The sequence below is a fragment of the Natator depressus genome, chromosome 2 (genome assembly GCF_965152275.1).
Source record: "Natator depressus isolate rNatDep1 chromosome 2, rNatDep2.hap1, whole genome shotgun sequence".
Taxonomy (NCBI): Eukaryota; Metazoa; Chordata; order Testudines; family Cheloniidae; genus Natator; species Natator depressus.
Genome location: NC_134235.1, coordinates 79,649,691 through 79,662,169, shown reverse-complemented (window position 1 = coordinate 79,662,169; position 12,479 = coordinate 79,649,691). Strand labels below are relative to the sequence as shown.

The window sequence follows — 12,479 nt, the reverse complement described above, 5'->3', positions numbered from 1 at the left end:
CTTGATCTGGTTTTACCACATGTACCTCTCATTTAAGTATGGAGGGTTGTGTATACTGTAATGTGAAGATCAACATTTAGATGGCAAACTTATGACTCATGGCTACACTATGTAAACTCACAAATAGTTGTGAATTCAGAGCTTGGAGAACTACAGATTATATTAATAAACGGTAGGTTCAACATCTTTCTTCAAATTATACTGTCACTGGAGCTTGGGGACTTTACATTCACCACAGCTTTAATGTATACATGGGTTTGTCGGCAAGCAAGAGAGTTTATGATTTTCAAAGGCCTAAGAGAAGCAGGCACCAAGCTATTATTCAATTTCAACAGGATTTTGTTGCCGCTATCTCCCTTAGGCTCCTTCAGAAGTCCCAGACAGAGGTAATTTTGTCCATTGACTGAAAACTTGCTTGCTGCATACGTTAAGTCTAAGACATTTCTTGATGCAGTTAATTGTTCAATCACTTTTTTTATATGTTCTTTATAGGCAGTGACCTGGGAGACTATATTGACTATGACCCAAATCTTTTAGATGATCCTCAGTGGCCATGTGGCAAGCACAAGCGGGTTTTAATATTCCCTTCATATATGGTGAGTAACACTTGATAATAGAGTAGTTAGTAGGTACATTTTGATCCTAGTGGTTAGGACTTTGAAATCTCCTGCTTAAAATCATCACACAACATTTATACCTCCTAACAGCAGCATTTTGGAATCCCTTGCTCTAAATGACGAGGGACATGTAAAAGTAGGTCCATGTGGGTGTTATAAAAGTAAAAGCTTTTATTACTGCTTAATTTCATGGATATTTTAGATGTAAGTCGTCGGTTAATAATGCATTTATTCTGTTCCGTCTTTCAGTGGGTTACTTTTATTTCCTCTCCTTGGCACTTATTTCTCATGTAAATGTGATATCTGTTGCTCTTAGTTTTGTATGAAGCTGCACAAACAGCGCTGTGTTTTTTTATTCCTGTCATCACTAGGGCAGAACTCTGGTTTCCAGCAGGTTCTTTTACATTCTTTGACGGTGTTGTATAGGCTGCTCTCTGTTTTGGCATGGGTTGCTCTTTGTAGTCTCAAAGTAAGAAGGAAAGTCCCATGACTAGCATAAGCCTTATATTTTCCATGATGTCCAAAGCTGTAATAATTCAGGCTCATAATTCTGCCCATCTCAGTATTTTATGTGAGAAGAGAAATGGTTCTGCAGCCTTCTGTTTCTTTTTAATTGCATCAAGTTTACATTATCCTTCCTAGAATTTGATGCACATCTTTTGATTGGGGGGGAAGTCTTGCAACGTGCATTACACAAGAGTGCGTGTGCCCATGCACGGGGCATCCAAAGAAGGTGAAACAATAGGAAAAAAATTAAGACTCCCCCCAAAAAAGGCAAGTTTACATTTATAACTATGTATTTGGATAGAGCTGTATGGCTTGAAATCTCAGAAGAATTGATCCATAACAGAAAGCTATTGGGTCAAGTATTGACGTAGCTCAAAACAGGTCGTCTTAATACTAGTACACGAGCAGCTAAGCATATGCTGTGTAAAGTTTCTTTTTTCCCCGACCAGTCTTTATTTGATAAACAGGATACAAGAGTTCTCTTTCCACCCATTACTTCTTCAAACTAACACGTTGTGTGCTCCAGTCAGAAGTGACGTCTGCTCCTCACTGCCAGACGTTTTCCAGCTACTGCATAGAATGGTTTGATTTAGTTCTGCCGCTCCCTTTGTGATGACAGATCTGTCCCTCGAAGGGACAAATGTAGAATCTCCTCTGCTTTACTTCCTGCTATTTTCACTCTAGGAGCTTGAGAGGTATTTTGGCTTGCACCTCATGGCTAGTGAAATCTAGTGGGGAAAATACTGGATCTGTTTTGAGATACCCTCTCTGCCAGGGACAGTGAAGCAGGGAGGTGTCAGGGATGGGACAAGGCCATCCCAGTGATCCTGTGCTGCTACAGCAGTCCCTTGGCAACTATTGCAGATGGAGATAAGTTAGAGCAGCCTACAGGGGCTTTCCACCAGGCACTGAACTGACACCTGGTTGTCTGAGATATCAGGGGAGTGCAGAAATTGCATTCAGTCACTTTGGGCCCTACACTGGGTGCCGTTCAGCCAGACCTGGGAATCAGAACTCTGGTATATATTTTTAATATACACACACTGAGAGCACACAGATATAAAATTAATACTGGAATATGATGTTTTATAAAATGCCAGTAAACAGGATGTTACACTGGAAACGTGTTAATTTTATAGAATTAAATTAACATCGCTCCATGTGGCATGATTTAGGGGGATGACTTGCCTGAAAGGATTGCAGAATCTGGCCCTTAGTTTTAAACATTGCACAAATTTTACTAACTCCTAGGCAGGTCTTTGAATGGTAATAAGTTTCTAACAAGAACTACCTGCATTTTGTGCTGCCTTGTCCTCAGATTTATTAAACTAGTAAGTGTTCAAAGTGGCTTTTAATAGAGGGAACACCTCCCCACTGTCCTACATCAGTTCAAGCCTCTATCTCAATAGGAATTTACTGTATACATGCATCCTACACATACATGTATATATCCACTGTGCTACAGGCCCAATTTCTGATTGAAATAACAAGTCATTTAAGATGGTTCGTTTGTGTAACCAGACAGTGATGTACAGACTAGGGGATAGTCACTTGACTATTTTTCCCCCTACAGCGTATTGGGGGATTTGCTGCCATGTTTTAGAAATGGATGAAGTGTCTTGAACAGAGGAAAACTGCACCTGTTCATTGTGATTCATTAGAGGGCTGCAATATCTCATTTGTGATAGCTATCTTAGATCTTTGAATGTACTCACTTTTTCTCCCCCGCTCATCTCAGAAAGTTGCTCTAAGCACCCAAGACTTGGTTCATTTCTCATGTCCTTTCCGGTCCTCGTAGCATGCCAAAGTGATATTTACTTACATGTTCTTTTATCTTACTGGTTATTCAATCTCCTCCCTTCCCCCCTCATCTTTATAAAGCATGTACAACTTCCCTGCAGGCAAGCTGTTCGAAAATGGTCATGAGTGACATAACCTCTCACCTCCCAAACTGCCTCTCCTGCAAAAAAAAGTGTGCACAGTACAGGCATGGGGCCATACGTTCATCATAGCATCCAAGTATCTGTCACCTATTGTAGATTAAGATTCTGTTTTGTCTGGAGACTTCCGAAAGAGTGTATATAAATAACAAATGCTTTTTCACGTCTTTGTACAATGAAGCTGGGAAAATGATACCCATTTAATTAGCTCTCTGTATAATTCATAGTATAGTCCGTATAGCCAAACCAAGTGATATGGTAAAAAGATGTGAAAAAATAGCTTAAAATCCAATAAATGAAGTTGGATTTGTACAAATGCATGGAACAGGAGACAGACCACTATTGCAGAAATTACAAATGGGAGGGCAATTTGGAGACAGTCTGGTAGTTCACAATGCTCTGTTAATATAGCTGACTGTGTTGGAAATTTGATTCTGAGGATGCCTCGATAGCCTTAAGAAAGGGAAAATGCTAGATGAATGGTGTAAAAGCTTTATGGTGCCTATTTTTAAACATAAAGGAGATATTACTCTGTATGCTGATTATCACCCAATTAAGCTGATGTCACATGCTATAAAAGTGTGGGAGAAGATTACTGAAAAGGATCTGTGTGGAATGGTTGAAATTTGGAAATGTGCGTATGGATGCATGCGAGGAAGAAGCACAATGGATGCCATATTTGTGCTACAAATCCTCATGGAAATGTTTGGAGCGAAGAGACAGCTCTTGGTCTTTGTGGACCTGGAGAAGGCATATGATCATTTACCAAGAGAACTAGTTTGGTGGCATTTGTGGTGCGCCAGAAAGATATGTTCATCTTACCCAGGATATATATGATGGTGTGACTACCGTGGTCAAAACTAAATATATATATATATATATATAGCAGAGAATTTTCAGTAAATGTTGGCCTACATCAGCAATCAGCGTTGAGCCACTTTTTGATTGCAGTTGTCACGGAAGTGAGAATTTATGAAGGGAGAAGCCTTGGAATAGGTTTTCACTGATGACTTAATGATGTGTGTGGAAGATTGACAACTTTGAACTGGCAACATACTTTTGAGCCGGATGGGCTTAGAGCAGCTGTTCTCAAACTTTATTGCACTGCGACCCCTTCAAAAACAAAAATGACTACACAACCCCAAGCCACACAGGGCCCCACAAAGCTAAGTTGCTTGGTCTTTGGCTTCATCCCCTTGCAGTGTGGCTCAGGCTTCGGTAGGGCCGGCATTAGACTTGCTGGGGCTCAAAGCAGAAAGCCCAAGCCCCGCCACCCAGGGCCGAAGCCCGAGTCCCACTGCCCAGGGCTTGGGCTTCAGTCCTGCATAGCAGGGCTTGGGCTTTGGCTTCAGCCCTGTGTGGTGGGACTTGGGGTTCAGCTTTATGCCCTGAGCCCCCGTGAGTCTAATGCTGGCCCTGGCAATCCCATTAAAATGAACTCGCAACCCACTTTGGGGTCCCAACCCACAGCTTGAAAACCACTGACTTAGAGTGAATGTTGTAAGACTGAGGCTCTGAAAACTGAGGGAGAAGAACTCTGCCTGTGATATTCTTTATGGTGAGAGCTTAGAATAGGAAAACAATTTAAATACCTAGGATCAGTGGTTGCTGATGATGGTGTCCTCATGAGTGATGCCTGGCATTGTACTACAGCTGCTTGATGCAAATGGTGGGAGCTGACCCCAGTTTCTGTGATAAAAAGATGCCAATAAAGATTTTAAAAAAATAGCGTATAAAACTGTAATTTGACCCATCTTAATGTACAGAACAAAGACTTGACCAGTCACAAGGAAGGAAATTATTATGCTCTCCACAACAGAAATGAAGATGTTGAGTTGGTCAGATGGTTTGACACCCCATGGGAGAAAATGAAATGAGGGGCCTAATACAGGTTGCCCCAGCTGAAGACAAGTTAAGAGAGGCAAGGCTATGTTCGTATGGACATGTCCAGCAGAGCCCCAAGAGTTATGATGCTAGGATGGCTCGTGAAATGATTGTGGACAGAAGACAACCAAATGGGAAGACCAAAAACTTGGTAAATGGAATCAATATCAGTGGACCTTGGAGAGACCAGTCAGCACAAACGCCTGGCCTACTATCATGAGTTTTGGAAGAAGGCTATAAAACTCGCTGATCCTGAATAGGGAAGTAGAAAGAAAGAAGAAGAGGATGCCTTGATATTAGATAGCAACACAATCTACATAGTACAGCAGTGTGTTTTGCTTTGAAGAGCTATCTATCCTGTTCTGGGGAAATGTGCTGGAACATCAGCATTGATCAGAATCCTAGCCCAGGCAGAGCCTGGATCAGAGGTATGGTGAAACTTCAGGCATTTAAGATTGGCTGTGTTTCGAAAAAGTTCTCTGAGAAATGTGTCTAGCCGCCTCCCACCACATATATTTGAAACTGCAGAAAATTCAATTTCTTCCTTTTGGCATCCTTTCTTTCCTCTTTTCTTTTACCCATTGCTGCCGTTCCCCACTGTGTTCCCTACAACCTTCTTCTGATTCACAGATTCATAGATATTAAGGTCAGAAGGGACCATTATGATCATCTAGTCTGACCTCCTGCACAACGCAGGCCACAGAATCTCACCCACCAACTCCTGCAATAAACCTCTCACCTATGTCTGAGCTATTGAAATCCTCAAACCATGGTTTAAAGACTTCAAGGTGCAGAGAATCCTCCAGCAAGTGACCCGTGCCCCATACTACAGAGGAAGGCAAAAAAAACCCAGGGCCTCTGCCAATCTGCCCTGGAGGAAAATTCCTTCCCGACCCCAAATATGGCGATCAGCTGAACCCTGAGCATATGGGCAAGATTCACCAGCCAGATACCCAGGAAAGAATTCTCTGTAGTAACTCAGATCCCACCCCATCTAACCCATCACAGGCCATTGGGCCTATTTACCATGAATAGTTAAAGATCAATTAATTGCCAAAATCATGTTATCCCATCATACCATCTCCTCCATAAACTTAGCGAGTTTAATCTGGAAGCCAGATAGGTCTTTTGCCCCCACTGCTTCCCTTGGAAGGCTATTCCAAAACTTCACTCCTCTGATGGTTAGAAACGGTCGTCTAATTTCAAGTCTAAACTTCCCGATGGCCAGTTTATATCCATTTGTTCTTGTGTCCACATTGGTACTGAGCTTAAATAATTCCTCTCTCTCTCCAGTATTCAGCTGTATGGCCTCTGTTACTATTGTGTGTCAGGATTTTGCCTCTAAAACTATTGACTGTCTAAGCCAGTGGTTCTCACACTTATTGAATCACTCCCCCTTCTGCGTGTCTGTAGCCTTTACGCCTCCACACACAAATACTGCCCAGCCAGAGTGGAGAGCAGCGGCTGCTGGCCAGGGGCCCAGCTCTGAAGGCAGCACCATGTCAGCAGCAGCACCCAAGTAATTCTTTTCACAGCAGACTTACCACCACCCTTACTTGTGCGTTGCTGCTGCTGCCACCCTGGGGCTGACGGTTGGAGCCCCACCGCCGCCTCCCGGTGAGGGATCTGGGTAGGGAGGAAGGAGAGCCTGAGCCCAGGGTGAGGGACTGAGTGGGGGGGGGGGCGGGAAGGAGAGCCTGAGAACCCAAGCTGCCTCCCGGTGAGGGATTGGGTAGGGGAGAAAAACCCAGGCAGCAGGGCTCCGGCTGTCCCCTTATCCACTCCCCCCACTTTCTAGGTATGCTCAGCCCTTCTGCACGATCCCCAGCCACCCGGGACTGACAGTCAGAGCAATTTAAATAAATAAATAAGGTGAAAGCGCACAGCTCGTGAGCACGCCTCCCTTGACACATTCCCTTGCCTCCCTTTGGAGGCACACCCCATTGTTTGAGAACCGCTGATCTAAACACATATCTTTCATTAGATGGGCCTTAAACTCCTGTACCCTGAAAATTCTCACTGCATCACCGGAGCAGTATCAAATAAGTAGCTTACCAGGAGTGTGTTCTTTGGTAATCAGGACCTTAGTCTATACTTTAAAATTGCATTTTCCATCCTTTTGTTCTTGCAGCAGAACCCAAACAGTAAGGTCCCAATGGTGGACAGTCCAGCTGAATTGCGGGTTGGGGGGGAGCTGGGAATGCTATTTAGCATCTCTCTCAGAAGGTCCCATCAGCAGACTCCTGTGTAGCCCAGCCATGGTTTATGGCTGGCCTTCTCTGGCAGAACTGCTGGGATATGGATGTAGCCGTATTGCTGTCTACTCTCCCCTGGGGCTAAATCCCCCGAGTGCAGAGTCCCTCTAGATCTGAAGCAGTGGCCGAGAAGGAGTTCTGCAATTATAATTCTGAAGGGTAGTTAGTGCCATGCTAGATATCTAACCTAACAAATTGAGAGAACTAGTGTCCAGCTTGAAGCAACAATTTTCTGGGCTTTTTCTTATTGATTGAGCAAGATTGGCAAGTCTCATTTGATGGTATAAGGTGTTTTTTCTGTTTCCAGTTCTAAAGCTTAGTAGTTACCCATCTATCTTTGAGTACTTCGTTTTGGCAATTAAAAAATGAAAGTTAAATGATTATTGGCAATCTGCTCCTCAGCAATTGGAGTCAAAACAACAGAGTGTATTATTGGTCAATACAGTTCTGTTCTGCAGAGGTGGCCACAGACAAAATAGAACTTTTGAGGAAAATTTGGCCCTGTGCTACCCTCTTAATTTAATAGGGGGTACGGAGGTCCACAGAATCTCTGGGTTCAAGCAAGCAGTGCTCCATCTGAACCGGAGCAGTCATGATGAGGTCTGGAGTCCCCATGAGCCACACACACAAGTTGGGAGCAACTAAAATCTACTGTTCTAAGCAAATTATGCGCAGCCCTTAGTCCTAGAAAGTTAGCAGCATGGCCCTCAATTTTGGACAGTGCTGCTACACTAAGTTTCCAGAACAAGTGTCAGGATTTGAGTTAGAAAAAAGATTGCTATCCCTTATTATTAAGGCTACAATTTAGTCATGGGTATTTTTAGTAAGAGTCATGGACATGTCACAGGCAATAAACAAAAAGTCACGGCCCATGACCTGTCCATGACTTGTACTATAAATACCCTGAACTAAATCTTAGGTGCTTGTGGCGGGGTGCGCTCTAGTGGATGCTGCTGCTGCTCTGGGGGGCCGCTCCAGTGGACGCTGCTGCTCCTGAGGGAGGCAGGGGAGTGCCCAGGGCCCCCCCCGCCGCTCCCGGACCTCTGCTCCAGGGCAGCACCCAGGGCCAGCTGCCTGGGGCTGCCTGAGCAGCGGTTGGCCCCAGGGCCACCCCAGCTGCTCAGGTTGCCATGGGGTCAACTGCATCAGCCGCTGCAGAAGTCTGGAAAGTCCCAGAATACGTGATTTCTGTGACCTCTGTGAAAGACTCACAGCCTTAGTTATTGTAGAGTGACACTTGAGTCTAGTTCAAGTAGCATGATCATAGACCATACCGCAATTATCTGCTGTAAACATGTCCGAAAAGATCACTTTGAGGGTGGCGGAGAATTATGGTAAAAACAGCTCAAATGGTACACTGCTAAAACTATCAGAGCTCTGACGTAATGCAGATCAGATGCTTGGTAATGAGTTGCAACAAAGCCTCCAGGTTGGTTTCCTGCTGCACGAAATAACGTTTTCTGTAGCTTTCCTTCTCCTCAACCTTTGATTTTTGCATAATGGTCATTTACTATGACTGTGAACAGAGGCAAATTCAGAATGTACAACTGTCCCAAGCCACTGAAAGGCATGCACCTTTGTGATAGAACACAAGATCTCCTTTTCAGGATTCCTTAAAATAGCCTAAAACACAGTAGTAATTAAACATAATCATTCAACTGTTTAAAGAGGAGAGAGATTAACAATCATGACATTCGGCAGGTCATGTTTCCTGGCTGAACTCCTCATTTATGCAGGGTCACCAATGTTTCTTTACCCTTGCAGTAAGCCACTGTATGAGTTATGCAGCCTGGTTTTTACAGTGATTCCTTTATAGTAGTAATGAAAGGAATCTCTATGACCACATTTAAAATTCTCAAGTCACCTGTGTGAGTGTCACAGTCAGAGCCACATAAGCTATTTGATGTCCATAGGGCAGAATTCCACAGTGAGTACACAAGAGTTTAGCAGGATGCAAGAGGAGGAGCTGCAGAAGTTGGGACAACCTGCTAAAAATATTGTACCCCATTAGCTGTTCTGCTTCAGTCAATCCTAAACCCCTTAGTGAGGAGGGTTGGGAAATCCTGACCTCAACTCAAGTATATTATTAATTAGTGCCGAGCTATGTTATTTTCGACTATCAACTCTCATGGTTAAAGCAAAGAAATGGGCATCAGGAATTCTGGGCTCTATCGCCTGTCCTACTCCTGACTTGCTGAGTAACCACACACAAGTTACTTGCGCTCTCTACCTAATTTTCCCTGCCTGTAAAATGGGTATAATATCTACCTCAAATGGTTGTGGGTCACAATTCTTTAAGCAATTTGGGCCTGATCCAAATGTCTGTGGAAGGACTCCCATTGAGATCACATGAAAGATGTTGGATAATTGTCAAGTATTATATTGTATTTGGGTTTGTTTTCTTTGTATAAAGTATGCCGTATAGAAAATAAAAGTGTATCTTTGGGGCATAGCAGATAAGGCTTATAAAAGAAGGTTCTGGTGAGTGGGTGCCCTCCAACCGGTTCTAAAACAAAGGCTGCATACTGTGCAGAGTCCAAAACTCCACTCTCTACTGACTTTATTAACAAAAAGCAATAAGAAAGTTCAGTTCAGACCTTCTCCCCTGACTTGGCTGCCTCTAGGATTTCTCTCCCCTCTTTGTAGTGCTACTCCCACCTCACTTTTATCCAGGCAAGGCAAGGAACTGCGTGCCTCAGAAAATAGGCAGAATTTACTTAACCCTTTCTGAGCAGGATCAGCCTCTGCTGAGGTTAGGTAAAGGTATAACAAAACTAAATGGCCAGAAGCTGAAGGTAGACAAATTCAGATCCGAAATAAGATGCACGTTTTTAAACAGTGCGTGCAGTTAGTTTTTGGATCAACTTACTAGGGGTGTGGTGTATTCTGTTACTTGAAATCTTTAAAAGCAAGATTTTGATGTCTTTCTAAAAGATCTGCTATAGCTCAAACAAGTTATGGGCTTGATGCAAGAATCACTTGGTGATGTTCTATGCAGGAGGTCAGACTAGATAATAATAATGGTGTTTTCTCACCTTACAGTAGAATGGGCATGTTCCCAGCTAGGCCAGCACATTACACATCTGAGAACTTTATGGAAGGTCAGCATAGCAGATGCCTTACGGTACATATGAGGCAACTTGTATGCAATTGTATGCAAACCTGGCATACAATTCAGGCAGTAACTTTTCAAGCAATGAGCTGTTTAATCTCTGGTGTCCCAGAATTAAACTATGGTATGTACACAAAGAGGGCAGGGATAGACAGAGAAGATTTATTTGATTTGTTTCTTTGGATCTATCTTGCTGGCAACTTGGTTAGATGCTAAAGCTGCGGGTTGGCCTAGAACCTCCCTAGTAACTTGTCTCATTTGTTGGGCATGCAGAAAAACTCAAGATTGGTTTAACGTGCCAAACGAGCATGCATCCTGGAATGAATGTGTGCATGGTTCTCAAGGTAATCGCAGGTTTCTGTTGTGCTTGCTCTGTCTAGCTGAATGGACGATTGCCTGCCAGGGTAAATAGCTACCATTTCAAATGCACTAACGCCAGCCCATCTGTAAGGGTTTGCACTAAGAATGCATAATCAGTTGCTTAGCTTCACTACAGTAACTCTTATCTTCCAGAATACTGCCAGTGGCAGGAATTTACGGGAGAATGTGTGGAGGGGGTGTTTATGGGTGGAGAGGTTTAATTGGAAGACTTCTCAATGCGCTTTTTCTTTTTAGTTCCCTCCCATAGCTATATCTTATTCGTCCTTTATGGCTTCTAAACAAAGGCAGGAAAGATTACTACTTACTCCTCTCCTTTCTCCTTTAGCCCTGGTCTACACTGAGGGGTGGGGGGCGGAAATCGATCTAAGTTACGCAACTTCAACTTGAATAACGTAGCTGAAGTCGACGTACTTAGATCGACTTACCGTGATGTCTCCACTGTGGTGAGTCAACTGCTGCCGGTCCCCCATCGACTCTGCCTGTGCCTCTCGCAGCGCTGGAATACAGGAGTCGATGGGAGAGCACTTGGGGATCGATTTATCGCGTCTAGTCTAGACGCAATAAATCTATCCCCGCTGGATCGATCACTACCCGCCAGATTGGCAGGCAGCGAAGATGTACCCTTAGAAAGTGTAGTGAGAACAGAAGGGCATACATGGCTTTTTCTAGGATTGTCATGTTGCCTTCTATATCAATAGCTGATTAGAAATAAAAGGATAATTACATTTTCCCCCATACCACTTGTTAGTTATCTGAAAATAACCCAAATTTATACTCCTCTTCAGGTGGCGTAGGCTTCCATAAGGATATAATATTGCTAGGCTTAATCTTTTAAATAATCCTCATGGGCTGTGAGAACCAAAACAGGTTTACCAATTGTGCCTGCCAGTGGTGCATCTTTTCCCCCCCTAGCATTGTCTGGGGAGGAAGCCAAAGATTAATCCATTTTATAACAAAACAGGAATCAGAAAAGATATGTTATCATTGGCTTGATTGGGAGGCAGATAGGACACACTATGTGGAATAAAAATTTTATTAAGATGATGTTTAAAAAAAGTGAACAATACAGAGTTTAAGCGTGGAAGTTTCCGGTTATCAGGGAATAACGTACAGATTATCAAGGGGTGCAGAGTTCGGTTTAAAATTGGATGGCATAAGGAATACATAACCTGCAATATTCCCGATTTTGGGTAAAAAGGTTAACAGGTCAAAGTCCAGACATTGAGATAGGAGGGTATGTTGCTCATATAATGGCTATGTTCAGGTGTGGAGTATAATGAGTGGATACGATGATGAGGATGGATTGACCCTCATTTGGCGAGATTTAGCGTTCAGTGAGTTTATGGTTCCAGTTCATATGGTCCAAAGGAAAAAGTCTCTCGCTCCCTTTCTCGTAGTCAATGCACCATGTTGTTCTGGCTCACGCCTCCTGGTACTGTCGGTGGCCGGTGATGTGTTCGGTGTAGATGTCCCTGGACCATCGGATGGTGTCTGAGATCATGAGGTGCCGCCTGAGCCATCTACATAAGTGATATACCCACATGCCGTGGTGGGGTGATCAGGCAGGAGGCCAAGTACCTGTAGCGCTCAATACAGTTTTCTCACAACAGATGCATGCCCTGGATTGTATGTTTTGTATTTTTATACGTTTCTGTACTAGACTTTGAGAGCAAAGAAGAAGTCTGGCAGATCAGGACCAGCCATTCATTGCCCCGTAATTCAGTGAGTTAGAGTTTCTCTCAATCATGTCCATTATTCAAGTGAAAACAGTTTAATTAAAAAA

At 43.5% G+C, this 12,479-nt stretch overlaps 1 protein-coding gene across 1 annotated transcript in view; it reads left to right on the top strand.

The window, feature by feature from the left end:
* CABLES1 (Cdk5 and Abl enzyme substrate 1) overlaps nt 1-12,479 on the top strand; it is a 113,827-nt gene that overhangs the window by 93,685 nt on the left and 7,663 nt on the right. The window contains exon 7 of the mRNA XM_074944506.1: nt 493-596. Coding sequence (XP_074800607.1) covers nt 493-596 — 104 coding nt within the window. The remainder of the gene's footprint in view (nt 1-492; nt 597-12,479) is intronic.